Source organism: Leptonychotes weddellii, chromosome 8 (assembly GCF_054177405.1).
Source record: "Leptonychotes weddellii isolate Sample4059 chromosome 8, ASM5417740v2, whole genome shotgun sequence".
In the NCBI taxonomy this organism is placed as follows: domain Eukaryota; kingdom Metazoa; phylum Chordata; class Mammalia; order Carnivora; family Phocidae; genus Leptonychotes; species Leptonychotes weddellii.
In genome coordinates this window covers 92358212-92379083 of record NC_138376.1, presented here as the reverse complement: position 1 = coordinate 92379083, position 20872 = coordinate 92358212, and the positions used below count along the sequence as shown (strand labels likewise).

General features: G+C 33.5%; 1 protein-coding gene across 4 annotated transcripts in view; it reads left to right on the top strand.

Moving 5' to 3' along the window:
- The window catches only part of TBC1D32 (TBC1 domain family member 32), a 165866-nt gene that overhangs the window by 124097 nt on the left and 20897 nt on the right, over positions 1-20872 (top strand). For 3 of the 4 annotated variants that reach the window (XM_081828885.1, XM_081828887.1, XM_081828886.1), the window contains 4 exons: positions 10761-10830; positions 12842-12957; positions 13708-13862; positions 18240-18380. In XM_081828885.1, coding sequence (XP_081685011.1) covers positions 10761-10830; positions 12842-12957; positions 13708-13862; positions 18240-18380 — 482 coding nt within the window. Of the gene's footprint in view, positions 1-10760; positions 10831-12841; positions 12958-13707; positions 13863-18239; positions 18381-20872 lie in introns of those variants that run through there. The other variant, XM_081828888.1, reaches the window with a different exon arrangement.

Here is a 20872-nt window from a genome sequence, read left to right as displayed (position 1 = left end):
TGATACCTACTGAGCACCTCTTGTGAGCTAAATAGTGTGCTGAAGAACTTGATGTGTGTTATATTATTCAACCCTAAAACTACTGTTTGCAGTAGGTATAATCATCACTTTTAAAATGAGGAAACTGAGGTACAGAGGAAGCAACAGGAATTGTGAAGAGAGTTTTGAAGAAAAGCATTTGTGAAGAAAATTGTAACACTATGAGTAAACCTGAAAATATGTGTGAAAAGATACAGGGATTAATGGTCAAGTCTATGAGTATGAGAGGAAATAAAAAGTGATAATTATGGAGATTTGCATGGCCAGAGTGGGTATCTCCCTAGTTTCATTATAATCTCTCAATTTCTGCAGCTTGGCACATTGTTCTGTTGGATCATATTTTCTGTAAATAATCTAAAATTAACATTATGTTACATACATCGTCTAAATACTCAGCAAGACTAATTGCTCAGTGTGTACACATTCACTGCCCTCTGTTGAATTTCTAAATTATGATGAGGGAGTTCTCAGATGTTGGCTCTTTTGAATGTATTATCTAGGCAGATAAACCCCAAATGTGAATTTAAATTCTTTAAAGGTTCCAAATGAATAGCTATCCACTGGAGTTTCAGAGTACAGCCAAAAATAAGGTGGCTTCCTGTTTCTTGATTGTATAATATATGTTGTTATGATATGGTAAGCTTGTTGCTAATATCATTTTCTTCCCATGGCTAAAGACATCCTCACCCTTCATCATTTATTTTTTTTTTTGGCTGGTGGAACAATGATTTCCTATTATAAAATTCCACTCTATTTACTTTAAATAAATAAAAACCATGCTTTGATATAAAAAAGAAAATGCTGGATAGATATATTCAATGTTTTTTCATGTTTCTTAAAATGAGAAATTGATTGTCTTTTTAAAAATGACATCTTGTTTAAACCCTAAGGTAGCTGAGATTAGAATAACACAATCATCCATCTGTTGTTAGTTCCCTCAGGATTCCAATCTAGTATAAAATTTGCAGATCTGGAAAAATCAAATTAGTTTAGCTATTTATCCCCTTAAAGAAAGAGGAATGAACAAAGTTCTGCACATTTGCAGTTTGTAAATCTATATAGGTATCTTTCCAAATCTTAACCGATGTTAATTTTTTGTTGGTTCAATTCCCTGGAATGAGTTGGGGATTTTTTTTTTCCTAATGTAATTCCTTTTTTAAATGATGAATTAAGTACTCCTTTAAAGGTAGGAAATATTTTTAATTTTATACCTTTACTCTTTATGTTGCTAATCAAAAGGTTGGAAAGAAATCAGAAAATTTTGCATTGTTTCACCTTTTGACTATTGAAATACTTTTAAACTTAATATATATTGTTAAACACCTTTTATACTTTCTTTGGATATTCAGCAAATACACTCTTTTCCACCTTCCATTTATGGCGCATGTTTGTGAGTATGCTTAATAATTGCAAGGAAGTATATAATTTGAATTACTTAGCCTATCCCCAAGTAGGGGAAATAATGCATACACCTAAAATGATGAATTAAATAAATTGCAACAATTAGTAAGAGAAAATAAAGAAAGAAAACTGACATTTTCCAGCTGGCTGCTTTATTTCAAGCAGTGTGCCTTTAAGTATGGTATTTGAATTGGGTTATTGTCAAATGAGGGTTTTTGTTTTAAGTGCCATAGGTGTTTGGTGGAAAGAGTGATCAGTGTTGACTAGTGCTGTCAGGAAAGACAAGAGGAAAAAGTGATAATGGAGCAAGAGGAGTGGCTCTAGTATGGCTAAAAGAAAAAATAGGAGAAGGGGAGTCTTGCAGGAAAGGGTAATAGCATAAAGACATGGAAAGAAATCCTTTTTCCCAAATAATGCTGACTATGCCAATTAGGAGGCTGATACTCTTACAGTAACGTGGCCACAAGAAATTGAATTTTATGCCTGTATGAATTGAATAAAATGGATAGTTAAACCCTATGTTAAAAGAGAAGTAACAGAATCTGCAGACTGACTCTGGGAAAGGAAGGAGGTAGAAGAGAGTATATGACCGGTTGACTTCTTTGGGTGGTGAGAGTTCTTTGACTTTATAACAGTTATAGTAGGGCTTCAGAAGAATCAGTAAACAGCCAAGCAGTAACTGCTTCTCTAACCATGGAAGTGTATTCCAGTGGAAAAATTCTTTACTCTTCTGAAAATTAATTTTTTTTCCACACCATTAGCCAAGTGCCAGGCAGAATAGATTTCATTTCTTCTACTGCCCTATGTGCTAGCTTTGCAAACCAAAAATAGAATAGACTGCATTACCAGAGTGAGCAATTTCAGTCAATATTAAGTCAATTTTTCCAACTCATTTTGTTCTGAGACCATTATATTTACAATTACATGGATTGGTTACTTCAAATAGTTAATGCTTTGATTAAATTAGACATTAAGTAGGGTAAGTATGATGCTACAGGTATCATTGTTTGGTTGACTTTTTATCAGCAACTTGTTATACTTTTTTTTTTTTTAAGATTTTATTTATTTTTTGACAAAGACAGTGAGAGAGGGAACATAAGCAGGGGGAGTGGGAGAGGGAGAAGCAGGCTTCCCACCGAGCAGGGAGCCCGATGTGGGGCTTGATCCCAGGACCCTGGGATGATGACCTGAGCTGAAGGTAGGCGCTTAACGACTGAGCCACCCAGGTGCCCCAACTTGTTATACTTTTCTTTTTTTTTTTTTTAATTTTTTTTTAAAGATTTTTTATTTATTTATTTAACAGAGATAGAGAACATAAGTAGGCAGAGTGGCAGACAGAGGGAGAGGGAGAAGCAGGCTCTCCGCCGAGCAGGGAGCCCAATGCGGGGCTCAATCCCAGGACCCCAGGATCATGACCTGAGCTGAAGGCAGCCGCTTAACCAACTAGCCACCCAGGCGCCCCTTGTTATAGTTTTCACAGTGACTCCAGGGAGTGGGAGTTGTATCGTCCATTTGTTACTTAATTTCAATGTATAGAAAATATTTTTAAGTCCCTATCTATTTCCATCTCCAACTTGCTCCATTTGATACGAAGTACAGTTTCTTGTTCATTCATTTATTCATTTATCTATTCATTCACTCAGTGTTAAGCACCTATATTAAAGTATCTCATACAGAGATGTGCACATTTCAGTAAGTCACTGGTTACCAGTGATACATCAGAGTCCCTTGAAGACATCCATTTTTATCACTGAATTTTATTTATTTTATCCCATCAATTTTGTTTTATTTATGAAGATTTTAGTTCCTACTTCGTAAGTTGTATTTAGTCCAGATTGTATAACAAAAGATTATTTCACCGAACTTTTGTAGTCCAAGATCTGTTTGTTTGTCAAGTTGTCATATATCAAACAAATTTAAAATTGAAGTGTCTCTTTTAATAAAATATTTAGTAAATAGAAAACTATTTTCTGACTTCTGCATTCCTGCTTGGAAAATGTTATTTTTTTCAAAGGGGTTTTATTCACACTACTCTCACCTATATCTATTTAATATTGAGGTTTTTTTGAGTGGATATTTGATGTTTGTTATGGTATGCCTAATACCCCCATATATTCTCATTTAAAAGCCTTTTTAAAGATTTAACTACTACATTCTTTTAAGTGAAATTTGTAGAGTATTACTATCTGATTTTAACTATATATAAACTTTACTTTTATTCCTTTAAATGTGAATCTCAAGTTCAGTGCACAAGAAATAAGCTGTAGAGGTCTTTAAAAATACAAATGACTGGATATTTACTCTCAGCAATATCATTCAGTGGTCTGGAGTGGAGTCTTTTTATCTTTACTTTTAAAAAAACTCAGAGAATTTTGATGTACAGCTGTTATTGGGAACTATTATCTGTTGAAATGTGCAGAATTAAGTTTCTACTCTGAATATACAGAAACATAAACTTTTAGAGAAGGAATAGATCTGGGAAATTATTTGTACAACCCCAGAAAAGTTAAAAGGACTCCTCAGGCAGACAGCTAGATCAGTCTGGAACGATTCTTTCCTTCCATGGGAAAGAACTAAGAACCTGAATCATGTAACATGAGTGTCATAGTCCTTTTGGGAAACTCCCCTCACCTTGATCCTTAACTATTCCATTCTTCATTGATAGAGAGGTCAGCATCTTCTCCTAGAAATCACCCTGATCTATAGAATACAATGGCATCAGGAAGGCTCATTATTAGCACCATTAGCCCACTGCACATTCCTCCTACTACTGTTAAGATATTTAGCTGTATTATACTTTCCAGAAGAAGAACATTAGTATTACAAGCACACAGATCTATATATTAATGAAGATAAATATTTCTCATGTTTAATAATCCAGTTTTATCTGTACTAGAATTTTAAGTGTTACCATCTAATCTAAATTAAAATTGTTCTGGTAATCGTTTATAAAAATCAATCCTTTATATAAATACAGAGAAGTGGAATTCATGGATCAGAGAGTAGAAGTGTGTTTAACTTTATGAAAAATTGCCAAACCATTTTCCAAAATAGTTGTATGATTTTACACTCTCACCAGCAATGTATGACAGTTCCAGTTCCTCCTTATTCTTACCAACACTTGGTATTTTCAGTCTTAAATTTTAGCCATTTTAGTGGGTGTGCAGTACTATCTCCATGTGGTTTTAATTTGCATTTTCCTGATGACAAATGATGTTGAACACTTCTTTTGAGATGTCTTTGCAAGTATTTTGCTTCTCACTCACCGCCATCATTTCTGTATGGGTTTCATGACATTTTATGAGTTATAGGTGGTGGTTATATAACAATTATGGATACAATCTCTTGTCTAATTTATACTGCATATATTTTTTTCCGTTGTGTGGCTTATCTAGTCATTTTCTTAATAGTGTCTCTTGATGGACTATGGACTCTGAGAAACAAACTGAGGGTTTTAGAGGGGAGGGAGGTGGGGGGATGGGTTAGCCCAGTGATGGGTATTAAAGAGGGCATGTGCTGCATGGAGCACTGGGTGTTATATGAAAACAATGAATCATGGATCACTACATCAAAAACTAATGATGTATTGTATGGTGACTAACGTAACATAATACAATAAAATTTTAAAAAAGTAAAAAAACTTCTTCCACGGGTGGGTGATAGTGTCTCTTGATGAGTAGAAGATCAATTTTGATGAAGTCCAGTTTGTCAATTTTTTTTTTCTTTTATGATCAGTACTTTCAGGGTTTTGCTCAGAAAAATCTTTGCCTACATCGAGTCCATAAAGATAGTCTTCTATACTTCATACTTTGCCTTTTACCTGAAGGTCTATAATCAGTTTTGAGTTATGTTTTGTGTATGGTGTGAGGTAAGGGTTTACATATTTTTTTCTCTGATATCTAGTTGTTCCAGAACAATTGCCTGAAAAGCTTTCTTAGCTCATTGAATTGCTTTTATATTTTGTTAAAACTTAATTGAGTATATAAGCAGGAATATACAACTTACTTGTTCCTATCCTTAGGGGAAAAGTTTTACATTGATTTTTGCATTTCTGAGATGAATTCTTCTTAATCATGATCCTTCATCCTTTTAATATATTGCTGAATTTGAGTGGCTAATACTTTAAAAATATTTTTTCTATTTATATTCATGTGCAATATTGGTCATTAGTTTTCTTTTAATGTCTTTGAATTGTTTGGGGATCTGGTTATGCTGTCCTTTTAAGTGTGCAAGATTGTTATTATTTTACTTATTTGATAGAATTTACTAGTTAAACCATTTGGGTCTGAGTTTTCTTCATGGTCTGCTTTTTAAATATTAATTCAACTTCATTAATAAATGTAAGACTCTTCAGATTTTTATTTCTTCTTGGGTCTCTTGGATCTATGGTGATATTTCCTCTTTTATTCTTGATACTGATAATTTGTTTTCTCTTTCTCTTTTTTCTTTATAAGCCAGGTAGAGATTTGTCAATATAATTGATCTTTTCAAAGAACCAACATTTGGTTTTATTGATATCCTCTGTGCTTCTTTATTTTGTATTTTTTGGTTTCTGTTATATTTTATTTCTTTTTTCTGCTGACTTTAGGTTTAATTTCCTCTTCTTTTCCTAGCCTCTGTGATGGAAGCTTACATCATTGACTTTAAACCTTTATTCTTTTCTAATAAAAGTATATAGAGCTATAAAGTTTCCCCTAAGCAATGCTTTAGTTGCCTCCCAAAGCATGTTTAGAAATGTCTTAATTATCATTTCATTAAAAATATTTTCTAATTTAGCTTGCTAGCTTACTTTGACCTTGATTAATTTGCAGTGTGTTGCTTAACTTTCAAGTATTTGGAGATTTTCCAGATATCTTTTTGTTACTGGTTTCTATTTTAATTCTATTGTGTTTATAGATTATTCTCTGTATAATTTAATTTCTTCCAATTTTTTTGAAACTTTTTATGGCCTAATAAATGTTCTGTCTTAGTAAATGTTCCATTGACAAGTGAAAAGGTATATATTTTAGAGTTGATGGTTGCAGTGTTCTATAAATAACCAATAAGGACAATTTAGTTGATCCTGCGATTCAGATTTTCTAGATAATTTCTAAATTTTTGTCTGCTTTTGGTACCAAATACTGATACAGTGGTGTTGAGCTCCCTTTATTATTTTATATTCATCTACTTGTCCCTTTAATTCTTTAGTTTTTGCTTCATATATTGTGAAGTTTTCCAATTTGGTAAATATATATTTAGTATTGCTTTTTCTTCTTGATGAATTGACCATGCTATCATTTAAAAAAAAAAAAAGTCATTTATCTATAATACTCCTTGCCCTGGAGTGTATTTTGTCTGATAATAATACAGACATTCAGCTTTCTTATAAGTAGTGTTGGTATAATATGTCTTCCCAACTTTAATATATCATGTTTTTTAATTTAAAGGGCATCTAAAGATATATAGCATATGGTTGCATCTTGCTTTGTTTTTAATTCAGTCTGAGAATTTCTGCCATTGATTGGTGTTTTTAGCCCATTTACATGATTACTGATGTTTTAAAATTTTATCTATGATTTTGATATTTTTGTCTACTATGAATTACCATGTCTTTCACGTAAGAACCTTACAAAAGTTTATTTCCATTTGTCCTTCCTGTGTGCTGTTTTTTCTATGCATTTTATTTTTACATTGTTTTTCCTTTGAGTCAATTATTTTAAGTAAATTAAGAAACAAGAGCAAAGTTATTTTATATTTACCCATACATTTACAATTTCTTATACCCTTGTACATGTGTTATGTGTGTTGTGTGTGTATGTATCTGTGTATTCATCTGGTATCATTTCTCTTCAGCCTGAAGAACTTTACTGTTTTTTGTTTTGTTTTGTTTTTGAGTATAGTTGACACACAGTGTTACTTTAATTTCAGGTGTACAACATAGTGATTCAATAAGTTTATACATTATGCTGTGTTCACTACAAGTGTAGCTGCCATCTGTCCCCATGCGTTGCTATTACAATATCAATGACTATAATCCTTATACTGTGGCTTTTATCCCCATGACTTATGCATTCATAACTGAAACCCCTTCACCCATTTTGCCTAACCCTCCACCCCACTCTCCTTTGGCAACCACTGGTTTGTTCTCTGTATTTATAGGTCTGATTCTGCTTTTTGTTTGTTCTTTTTTTTCCCCATATATAAGTGGAATAATATGGTATTTGTCTTTCTCAGTCTGACCTATTTCACTTAGCATAATACCCTCTAGGTCCATCCATGTTGTTACAAATGGCATTACCCCATCCTTTTTTATGGCTGTATAATACTCATTGTGTGTGCATATATATATATATGTATACCACATCTTCCTTACCCATTCATCTGCGGATGGACACTTAGGTTGCTTCCATATCTTGGCTACTATAAATAATGCTACAATAAACGTAGGGGTGCATGTATCTTTCTGAATTAGTGTTTGTTTTCATTTTCTTTGGGTAAATACCTAATAGTGGAATTAGTGGATCATATGGTATTTCTATTTTTAATTTTTTTAGGAATCTCCGTACTGTTTTCCACAGTAGATGTACCAGTTTACATTCCCACCAACAGTGTACAAGGGTTTCTTTTCCTCCACATTTTCGCTAACACTTGTTACTTATCTTTTTTATTTTAGCCATTCTGATAGGTGTAAAGTGATAGCTCGCCTTTGATATTTGCCCAAGAATGTTCAGAGCTCTTTATTCATGAAAGTCAAAGTCTGAAAAAAAGAAACACAAATGTCCCAAAAAAATAAATTTCAGGATATATGTTGAATAAACAGATTTCAACATATTTACATAATGGAATACTACTCGTAAAAAAAAGCACGATTGATACATGCTACAATATGGAATGAATCTCAAAACATTGTGTTAAGTGAAATAAAAAACACAAAAGGTACATATTGTGTGATTCCATTTATATGATGTTCTAGGTAAAGCTAAACTAACAGTGAAAGAGATCAGAACAGTGGCTGGCTTAGGGAAGAAGGATGTGCAGGAATTGGCTAGAAGAGAGCATGAGGGAACTTCTAGATGATGGAAATATTCCATATCTTAGAGGGGTCTGGGTTATACAGCTTGTATGCATTTGTCAAAATTGATTAAGCTGTACATTTAAGATCTTTATATTTCTTTGAATGTAAGGTATACCTCAATAAAATATGATATTACTAATTAAAAAATCAATCTTATAATACCCTGTTATGATAGTTGCTAGGAGGTAGGTCTATTTCATGGCTCTAGAAATATATAAAGCCAAAATATTTTATTGAAACTACTTAAATTTTGCAAACTCAGCCAGTGTAACCAACACTGCAGCACTGAAGTCTTACATTATTTAAACTTGGGAGACTAAAATACAATTAATAATAAAATATAGGATCACCATAATTGTATTCAGGTACTGACACAGAAAGAACTTCCTGGTCACTACCCAAATGAATTTAATCTGATTGTGTTGTAGTGGACATTGGTAAAGCTATTTAAATTATGACTGACTTTTTAAAAATGCTGTTGATAAGACTAAGAACTTGACATTATGGTGAACATATGAATGATGATTAGTAGTTTTAAAAATTGGCCATTTTATGAGAGAATAATTTGTGACATGTATGTTTTTGGTATAAAGTAATGGAAAGTCTTTTTTTTTTTTTTTTGTCTAGGAGAAAGATACTGGCTCATATAAATGGGGCAAAGCTGTCCTTAGCAATTTCTACATCTAGAATGTAAATCTATTAGTACAGTTAGATTTATAAATAGGGAGGAATTCTAAGATATATAAAAAATAACTGCTCATTATAGGCCAAATGTAACAATACTGCTAAGTTTGTGTTCTGATCTGAATAAGTAAAACTCAGATATAGCTTGTCAAGAAATTAACTGAGCACTTAAGTTTATTTCATTTTATTTTAATTAATTAATTTATTTTTAAAGAAAATTACCAGTGTAGGTAGGTAAAAGACCGGTCTGGTTTGGCTGGAATTATGAGGGCTTCCTGGGGCATGAGACTAGAAGAAACAGGGTACGTTACCTCTAAGAGTGCTAAAAGATGAATTATTGCTGGTCCATTGAGTAGATGTTTGATAACAGTGATGTTTAATTTGTTGTTCTTCCTTATCTCTGTAGATCTTAAGTCTAGCTATATTTTAAGGTTCAGTTTAAGTGCCACTTCTTCATAATCTCTCTCTCTTTCTGAATTCACATAACACTTTATCTGTACCATTCTTGTTCCACTTAGTCCTTAAAACATCTTTATCAGAGTTATCTATATACGAATTTTATCTCTGGCACTACATGGAAAGTTCTTTTAGGGCATGATGTATGATTTATCTTTTATCCCCCATAGCTTCTAGCATGGTGCTCCACACTTATTTTATCAGAAAGGGTGTATTAAAAGGAATGAATGAGTCCACAAGTTAAGTAGATCATACGGATAGGATGAGATGCACCAGTGTGTAATAGAAGGTAAAAAAAAAAAAACAACAAACTACTGGCATGAGTATGAGAAACCCAGCTTTTAGTCCTCGTTACCACTAGATATGTGATTTTGGACAGTTCCCTTAATATTGTGTGTGTGTGTGTGTGTGTATGTGTGTATATGCACATGCATGCTACAGTTTCTTTAGCCAAAACTGAAAATTACAACTAGAACCCTCAGTGCTATCTAATGATGCTATTGAGCATTCACTGTTAGCTGCATCATCCATGTTCTCCAGACCTAATCCAAATTTTCAACCACTCTTGTTGTCCTCTGTACCATATAGCCTCTTCATTTTTGGTAGATCACAACTCCTACTCCACAAAGAAAATCCTCCTGCTGGAAGAACCTTGTTGACTCCACCCTCATATATTGTTATACATTATAAGCAGTACACTGATTATACCTTCTTGACATTCATGTTTAAATCTTTAAGAAGTGAACAGCCATACTTACACGTATTTGTAATTCAAAGTCTTATATATGCATTGCTTGATGAAAGTACAATGTTCTAGATCATTTTGGGGTTAATAGCTTTTGTGTTCTGGGACCCAAGTAAAAATAGATTGCTTTAAAACTACAATTAGTTGTTTTGTACTTAATATGCTTTTAAATGATTTTTATAGGAGAAAAGTTATTATAAAAAGTTTCCTGTTAATTTCTTTGAAAATATAACTGACAGCTCTTAAAAGAACAAATCCATCAGTGTTTTCAAAATTCACATTAAAATATGTAAAAATATTACTTTCATCAATTTTCAATTAAAATGTGATTATTATGCAGACTTTTTACATTTTTATAACCCAGTTTTCTCTTGTTTTTAGCTACTGATGCAAATGTGAAGAATGAAAGTCTTTCATCTGTGCAGCAGCTTGGCATTAAAATGACTGTCAGGTATATTATAGGGAAATATCTCCCTTGCGCATTTCTAGAATTTGTTTATCTTCCTGATATGTGCTTAATAGTATTTAACAACTGACTATTTTGTGTACTTTAAATACAGAGTTTATCATTCAGAAAATAATAATTTTGTTTTGGGGATATTGGCACATGATTAAATTACCTCTGCTGGTAAATCAGTTATGGTTCATTATCATTTCAGAGGCTAATTACAGTGTATTTAAGCCTCTATGACTACAGGTTTTTTCCAAAAAAAAAAAAAAAAAATGCATTGTAAAAATCAGCACATTGGTAGCACAATCATGCCATTTTCTAAAATATAATAGATTTTAATTGTCAAACTATGGTGATGAGTACAAAAGTACCTTAAGGATAGACACTGAAGTTAAAAATGAATAAACCAATTATAGTAGTTTGAATTTTTGGTCTCAAATTGTAATTTTCAAAAGAAATAAGCTAAACAGCAGACTGTGAATTAAGGAGTGAGTCTCCTCTCTTGCTTATTAAATGGGGATCTTAACAGTTCCATCCTACTTCAGTGGGTAATCTTTAGAATCAATTATAAAAAAGATGCATATGGAAACTTTTAAAATGACTATTTTTATAAATTCATAGCATTATAATGAAAAGTGTGATAGTAATTCTGGCTAATCCATCTGTGTCACATAAAGCATGTCACTCATTGTTTTGTGACCCTATATCTGCTTTTTATTTTGTAATGTCCAATTTCTATTCTGGAATGGAATTCATAGATAACATGAGCAAGCTAGTCACATATTTTTAAAATTCAATATAATGTCTTATTGGTAAGAAGTAAATGGAAAGTGATTTGTAATGAAATGTTTGTGCCCAACTACAGTATATGACATAGCTGTCAACCATATAGAATCATTGTGACTTTGGCAGCCACAAATAGAGACTGATGGTGTCTTGGTGCTTCAAATACTGCTCGAGTTTTGCCACTGGCAAAGTGACTTTCCAAAATGGAGAACAAGTCTTAGGCTTCAAACAATGAAAGTACTGTCTTTCCCTGATTTACACATAGTTGCATTCAGTGTATCATAAAAAATATAGAAAAAAATATGATCTTATATAAAGCAGAATTGGTTTCAAATTATTATGAATAGCTTCTTCACCCATGCAAATAACAGGCAAGCCATTTGCAAGTGGTTGTGCAGGACTGTCCCACATCTAACCTCCTGACCATCACTCACCAACTGCCGTTAGTGCCCCCAGTCACTATGCAATCAAAAATGCCCCCATGATATGTTAAGAAAAAAAAAGAAGAAGAAGGTAGCAGGAGGGGAGGAATGAAGCGGGGGAAATCGGAGGGGTGGACGAACCATGAGAGACGATGGACTCTGAAAAACAAACTGAGGGTTCTAGAGGGGAGGGGGGTGGGAGGATGGGTTAGCCTGGTGGTGGGTATTGAGGAGGGCACGTTCTGCATGGAGCAGTGGGTGTTGTGCACGAACAATGAATCATGGAACACTTCATCTAGAACTAATGATGTATGTATGGGGATTAACATAAGAATAAAAAAAAAAAAATGCCCCCATGAATTTCCCAAGCGGCCCCAGCAGGGGAAGTGCTCCCTTTCAAAACCTTTGGACTAGGTGAAATCTAAAATTGCTTCTAGACTTAACATTCAGTCAGTCTAACCTGTCAACATTGCATGTTTTAGATTAAGTTCAAGAAAAAATGCTTGTATTCTTCTTATCTACAGTATCTACATTTTGTTCTCTCATTACTGTTTTATTTTCCTTTAAAGTTGTGAGTATTTACCAGATAACTACTGCTAATCCAAATATAATTATCAGGAACATATATTGAGTGTTAAGCTCTCCCTGTAAGTGTTCTGTGTAGCATAGTTGTTCTAGAAGTAAAAGAAAACTTAAAACCTTGGGATCTCAAGAGGACTATGCTTGATGGATTTTAAAAAGTGAATTTGCAATGCAGAGCCTGATGTTTTTCATTTTGTATGTTTTGTGGGCTTTTAATGTAGATATGGCAAGTTTCTCAACCTGTTAAAAGACAGTGCAGAAAATGATCTTACCTTGGTTTTAAAGCACTGTGAGAGATTCCTGAAACAGCAGCAAGCTCCCGTAAAATCTTCTCTTCGTATCCTTTTTGAGTGGATTCACAGTAATTGAACATTATGTGTTTTTCATAGTTCTTTGGTAGGGTACCTTAACACATTTTTAATAAAATAATACTTTAACCTATATTGCTGATTCGTTATGATGTACCTTTATAGTATTCTGTATTTTAAATATGAATTTTATTAAATTGTGTAGTAATTACTAAATTCAGTCTTACTTATTGAATCTTAAACTGAGTAAAGTTATTAGGCTATATTTTCAGATACATATAAGAAATTTTTAAAAATAGGTTTAGTATATCTAGAATAAGAGTATTCTAGAGTGAGTAAATCTAGAATAACAATAGAACATACATTTATTTTACTTGAATTGGTTATTTTTCAGAAATAGGTTTGACTTGAAGGGAAAAAAGCATATGAACCACTTGCATTACTGAATTCTAAAAATGTATGGATTTTTAAATATTTGATTATGTTAGTAATTTAGCAGGTAACCTAATCCAGAGAAAGAAGTGGTACTATGATTTTAATGACTTGAATAAATGTTGCCACAAAGCAGATAGTTCTTTCTGCATTTACTAGTGCCATTGCCCTCCTTTACTTATGTAAGTAAACAGCACATTAGCTTGTAAATTGGTTGAAGATAAAATGAGGACTAGGTATCAATATCTCTTTCCTGCTCAGGATCCTGGAAATGAGTATTAATGGAGTTCTTATATTTCATCTTCTAAGATAAAATATTGCAAAAGTTCCTTAACTGTGGTTTTCAGTCTGCCTGCAGGGGACTTATGCTGGCCATGACTGGTTTGTATCTTCTTTGTTCATGATAATGTTGGGGGACAAAGAGAAAACACTCAGATTTCTTCAGCAGTTCTCGAGGCTTCTGACCTCTGCTTTCCTTTGGTTGCCAAGACTACATGTTTCTGTAAGACTTTTTACTCTGTCTTTAAATGAGTGTGTTAAATTTTAAGGCAAATCCTATTTAAATTCATTGGGATCTTATTTGTAGAGGGCTCCATAATAAATTACGTTCCTTTTCTACCTGAATACTTTTTGTCTGATTCTCTTTGAAGACACAGATTTGACATTTTCCCAAATGCTTGGTGTCTTACCTAATGGTAACTGAATGAAAGATTAGTGATAATAGTTGGATTATTAAATTTTAAACTTGTCATTTAGTAAATTATAAAAAATACATATGTAAAAAGAGCTATTGAATTTTTTTATTGTTGCTTTGTTAGAAAGAATCAGTTAAATTACAGTGTAAGAAAATAATTAGGTCAGGCGCCTGGGGGGCTCAGTTGGTTAAGCGACTGCCTTCGGCTCAGGTCATGATCCTGGAGTCCCTGGATCGAGTCCCACATCCGGCTTCCTGCTTGGCAGGGAGTCTGCTTCTCCCTTTGACCCTCCCCTCTCTCATGTGCTCTCTCTCATTCTCTCTCTCTCAAATAAATAAATAAAATCTTTAAAAAAAAAAAAAAGAATTAGGTCAAAATTGTCAACATGTTCTATATGGAATATGGAAATCTATGATGAGTTTGGAAATCTATGATGAGTTTTGATTACAGTATTATAGTATATTTTATTTTATTAATTTTTTTATTATGTTATATCAATCACCATACATTACATCATTAGTTTTTGATGTAGTATTCCATAATTCATTGTTTGCCTATAATACCCAGTGCTCCATTCAATACGTGCCCTCTTTAATACCCATCACCAGGCTAACCCATCCCCCTACCCCCTCCCCTCTAGAACCCTCAGTTTCTCAGAGTCCATCGTCTCTCATGGTTCGTCTCCCCCTCCGATTCCCCCCCTTCATTTTTCCCTTCTTACTATCTTCTTCTTTTTTTTTAACATATAATGTATTATTTGTTTCAGAGGTACAGGTCTGTGATTCAACAGCCTTACACAATTCACAGTGCTCACCATAGCACATACCCTCCCCAATGTCTATCACCCAGCCACCCCATACCTCCCACCCCCCACCACTCCAGCAACCCTCAGTTTGTTTCCTGAGATTAAGAATTCCTCATATCAGTGAGATCATATGATACATGTCTTTCTCTAATTGACTTTTTAAAGGGTTTTACTAGCTTCATGAGATCTTAGAATTTAGAGGTAAGAGCATCCCTCAATTTGCTAACGGTTCTGTATTTTGTTTTACTTACTGCCATTAAGATCTCCAACTTGGGGAAACTGTCTACTATACAAGATAGGCTAATACAAGACAGCATACAGGTGGACCATGTTGTTTCATCCCGTCTGAAAAGTCTGTGTTTCAGTCCGTATGTTTATTTTTTTATTTTATTCTTTATTTTATTTTATTATACTATGTTAGGGTTAGTCAAGCAGAGAAAGACAATTATCATATGATTTCACTTATATATGGAATGTAAGGAATAGCATGGAGGACATTAGGAGAAGGAAGGGAAAAATGAAGGGGACGGAAATCAGAGGGGGAGACTAACCATGAGAGACTGTGGACTATGGGAAACAAACTGAGGGCTTCAGAGGGGAGGGGCATGGGGGGGGTGGGATAGCCTGGTGATGAGTATTAAGGAGGACACATATTGCATGGAGCACTGGGTGTTATACGCAAACAATGAATCATGGAACATTACATCAAAAACTAATGATGTACTATACGGTGACTAATATAAACTTTTTCAAAACACATTTTATTTTTAACATAACAGTAATGTTGTGCTCTAATAGGTTTTCTTTCCATAAAACTGAAATCAGGCAGGACTCTAGCAGCTTGGGTTTTATTAGATTTATTTTGATAGCATCATTGAATATGGAATATAGATCTTTGAATGGAATGGAGTGACGTGTTACTCAGGGTGTTTAGGACAAACTCTTGATGTAAAGCCTTGATACCTTTCTGTTGGTGCAGCTGTACCATCAATGAACACTTATGCAGTGCCTTACATAGTACCATTTTTTCTTTTCAACTGCAAATATACCAAGTTGAATATTTTGTTACCAGGAGTTTGTTTTAGTGCTTCTTTGTAAAATAACATTCTGCTAATATTCCTCTTCAGGGATTTTGTCTTAGAGCTGTTAGCTAAGTCACTACTCCATGGCATAAATGTTTTTGATTTAATCATTTAATGGATTGTTGCTTTTTCTATGCCGCTTGTTAGTGCATTCAGTAATAATATTAATACATTATTTAAAAAAATTAGTCCCTTTTCTATTTTGTTTATTCCATTGGTCTCAAACATTGCAGTGACACTTTGTGTGTAGGTTGATAAAATAAGCTAATCTGCAATTATGGTGAGATACTTTGGCTTTAGCTAATAATAGTACAAACTTGTCCACCTTCTTTAACTCAATCTCGTTATTATAATCAACCTCACAAAAGCTTCAACCTATGCCCCAGTCCAGCATTCTTCAACCTTATTACCCTGTTCCTTTTCTTCCATAGCCTATGTCAATTCTTTTTTTTTTTTTAAAGATTTTATTTATTTATTTGAGAGAGAGAGCACATGAGAGGGGGGAGGGTCGGGAGGGTCAGAGGGAGAAGCAGACTCCCTGCCGAGCAGGGAGCCCAGTGTGGGACTCGATCCAGGGACTCCAGGATCATGACCTGAGCTGAAGGCAGTCGCTTAACCAACTGAGCCACCCAGGCGCCCCTGTATATTTATATTTTAAAGATGTATTTACCTGAGAGAGAGCGAGCATGCGTGCATGTATGTGGGGGTGGGTTGGGGGGGAGGTGGGACTTGGGCAGAGGGAGAGGGAGAGGGAGGGAGAGAATCTCAGGCAAATTCCCTGTAGAGTGCCGAGCCCGATTCTGGGCTCAATCTCATGATCCTGTGATCATGACCTGAGCCGAAATCAAGAGTCGGACACTTAACTGACTGAGCCACCCCAGTGCCCCTAAGTTTATATTATTTTTAACTGAAGGAAAGTTTATTTTTTGTCCTAGATATTCACCTGAGGTTGGCTATAGGATGTCCACTTAATGTGCTGTAGTATGTCTCCAGTCATCAGTATATAAATTAATTTTTTTGTGTGTACTCTGAGGTATCTCTGAGAACCTGTCATAAAATATATATTTCTACATATATATTCCTATAAATATATATTTATGCAATGTGAAATGGTAAATTGTCCTTTATGATGATAAATGATAAAACAGAAAAACCACTGATAAATCATCTTACTGGTTTCAGAAATTTTAGTATATAACTCAAACCTAAATCCTTAAAAGCACTTTAGCAATAAAGTTTGAAAGAAATCCTCATTTTAACTCGTATATAATTGTTATATATAAGTTGATTTGTTTTAATTTAAAAGCATTAATTTTCTTTATTACAGTTACCCAGTAAAGAACATAAAATGCCTTTCTGGAAGAAGTTTCTTAATTATCCAATCTTCAGAATTAATTTGAATATAAATTTTTAGTATAAGTCTATCGGGTATAGTCTATCAGTTTTTCTTGACATAAAATGATACCTCCCAAGTTTATTCTTTGTTTTAAAATGTAGATATTGGACACTCATTGAAGTATTATAGAGTGATCATGATGACATAAATTGTACCTAAGAGCCAAACTGAAAATATAACCAACTTTATGAAGAAATTGCAGAAAAATGCCAGTTTGGAAGATGTGTGTATATATATCCACACATATATAAATGGATATATAAATAAATGTAAAATATAAAATATGTAAATTATATAAGATTAATATGTAATTATTATAGAAATATATAGAAAATAGCTGGTCTAAGAACTTTGATGGGAATGCACTATGCATTTTTTCCCAGTTTTAGTGATAAATTTCCAATGGAGTTCCCAATTTCAGTTATTAGTATCTCAAGTTCAGATTTAGGTTAATACTATCTTAGAAAAAGGGGACTATGCAGATATCCCAAAGAGTTGACAAGCTAAAACTTTTTAATGTGATAGAATCATTGGCCAAAGCCAGCTGGATAGCCAGCATATAGAAATACACTCAAGTAGTGAAATGTAAAGCTGTATTACTTGTGTACTCATACTTTTATTCTTTCATGCAACAGCCATCCCCTTCATTCCACAAGGCACTGAATTACAGTATTAACCTTATTCCTTTGTCTTGGAAGGAATAAATATTGCCTTAAGTGAGATTTATTCTTTCTACAGTGTTTATAACATTCTGACTTTTTAGCTTACATAATTATAATGTTTGCAGTAACTTGTTATGCCACCACATTAATTTTGAAATAGCAGCTCAAAGCAAAAGTTGGTTTGATTATTTTACATTAGTTGCATGTTCATTAATTCTCAGTTTCTCCTTTTTATGCAGAGGTACCTAGCTACTGACACTATAGAATCTGGCATCCATCCAGTATATTTTTGCAGCACTCACTACATTGAAATGCTCCTGAAGGTGGAGGTGCCCCTTGTGTTTTCAGCTTTTCACATGTCTGGTTTTGCACCATCCCAGGTAATCCAGAAGAAATAGCGTTTCTTCAACTCCCAGATCTCAGTGTCTTTAAAGAAAGTTAAAGTGTCACCAAATATAGGAAATACATTTAAATTAATAAGATCATTTTATAAGTATTCATACTTTTCTTTTTTTTTTTTTTAAAGATTTTATTTATTTATTTGAGAGAAAGAATGAGATAGAGAGCATGAGAGGGGGGAGGGTCAGAGAGAGAGGCAGACTCCTTGCTGAGCAGGGAGCCCGACGTGGGACTCGATCCCGGGACTCCAGGATCATGACCTGAGCCGAAGGCAGTCGCTTAACCAACTGAGCCACCCAGGCGCCCAGTATTCATACTTTTCTAACTGAATTATTTCCCCTAGGTCTGTTACAATATACAGATTTCTTTATAGTAGATTCCTGGCATTCAGATTTCAAGTTCACCTTCAGCTATTCAAGGACGTAGATATTCTGGAAGTCTATGACATGTAGGCTTTTTAATGGAGATAATATCTGCTTCCTAAGGCTAATGTAAGGATTAAGTGAGGTAACTGAGGATAAGAATTCTTAACACTGAACATCTGGCATTTGAGATACCTAACAAGAAAGCCCAGCTCTCTATTTCTGCTCTCGGGATCTGGGAAGGATTAATGATTTTTCCAGGGCCTGGAGTTGTGCTTGTCACATGCAGGAGTGTCTCCTGTGCATAGGCAGTCCTTCATTGGTGGAGGGGTGTATTGTTTCTTTACTGTTATAAGCAGGCTACAACTTAAAACTTTAGAGCTTAAACCTTTTTCTGTTTTTAGAATTAAATCTTTAGGTCAGAGTTCCAGAAGGTAGAAATACTTAACTAAAAGATATGAACACTTTTAAGACTGTTGACACATATTATCAAGTTGCTTTGATCTTACTCTTCTAACAGAAATGAAGAAAGTATCTGTTTTTCAGGTCTGGGTATTAGGCTTTTTCAAAACTAATAGCTAAATTAATAGGTGGCATTTTTTCTTTTTAAAATTTTGTGAATTTTTAAACATTAGCAAGGTTGACTATAATCCATAGCCTAGTTAATAATTGAATCTTCTTAATTGCCTACCTACCTGTCTTAGCGTGTTTCTTATTGATTTGTATGTTCTTTAAAAGGAACCCCACTACCAAAATCTCTTCAATTCCTGTTATGTATTTTATTTACTATTGTAATTTATTACTTACTTATTTGCTGTTAGTGTTTTTATGTATTTACTATTGTATTATTTATTACATTTTTCTTATTACATCCTTATATTGTGTCTTAATGCTGGTAAGAATCAACCTATTATACACTACCTAACTCCCCCCCGAAAAAGCTAATTTAACTATTTCTATTGATTCCTTTATGTGCCCTCTAAAGTGATTTTTCCTGTTTCAAATTGGGCATTTGGATGTGGATAAAATGCTATTATGTTCACTTTTCTCAAAGTAATTTACAGTTTATGTCCTTACTGACTCAGCCTTCCTGTCTAGGAATGTAGTAAGTTTTTCCATTTATTTTCTTTGTATTATATTTTACTAAAGTTATATATTTTTTCCATATAGGTGTAATATCTTTCTTATTACAGATATTTCTAATTAATGTAGCTTGAAATCTCTTTTTCAATTTTATTTCCTTTGTGGTTACTGTTAATAATTCGTGAAGGCATTAAATTTTCTGTAATCATTAGGTTGTACACTTTTCTAGATTTGTGTTTTTTCCAATTTTGTAATGTATTTTATTTCTGTTTCATTGTTAATTAAATTCTGTAATTTTTCCAGAATAATTCTAAGTAGTGGCTTGCTTGTTTTAGACTTGAACAATTATTAAGAAATCATCTAGTATTTCACCATTAAGAGAATTATTCCCTGTCATGCTATGGAAGAATCCTTCTACTTTATGTAAAATATTGAATTTTGTTTCCTTTCTTTTAATCAAATAAGAATGTTGAATTTTGTCAAGTTCCTTTAGGGTTAAGGTTATCTTGATCTTGGGGTTTATGTGACTTGTTTATGTGACCATTGATAGATTTCTTAACAGTAAACGATGGTTGCATTTCCTTGGATTTGTCCTCCTGGTAATCTTTTCCTCTTAACTAGACCATATAGTCCTTGGTAATGTGCCTTTAGATTTATTTTGAAGAGCCCTTATGTCATGTAATTACATTTACTTGCATCTGGTTACTGTGCCTGTTGAGTTCTAAATTTCCTGAAGTTAATTAAGTCTAAAAATAACAAGGAATTGCATGTAATGAAAAGGAATATTCTTTCCTGGCCAGTTGTAGCTCTTACTTGGCATGTGCCTAAAACATTTTTGGAAATTTTGAATCATAAAATGTTTAATTCTGGTTGGAAGTAGATACCTAAATGTTTACTAAGCTGAATAATCTATTCTTTCTACTCTTCTAAAAATCCAAGCTAGGGAACAAAATGTTCCTGAGAGCTCTTTTTGCCATTCTAGTCTTGAGTAATATAATATATATTGTCTAATGCCTTCAATCATTTAT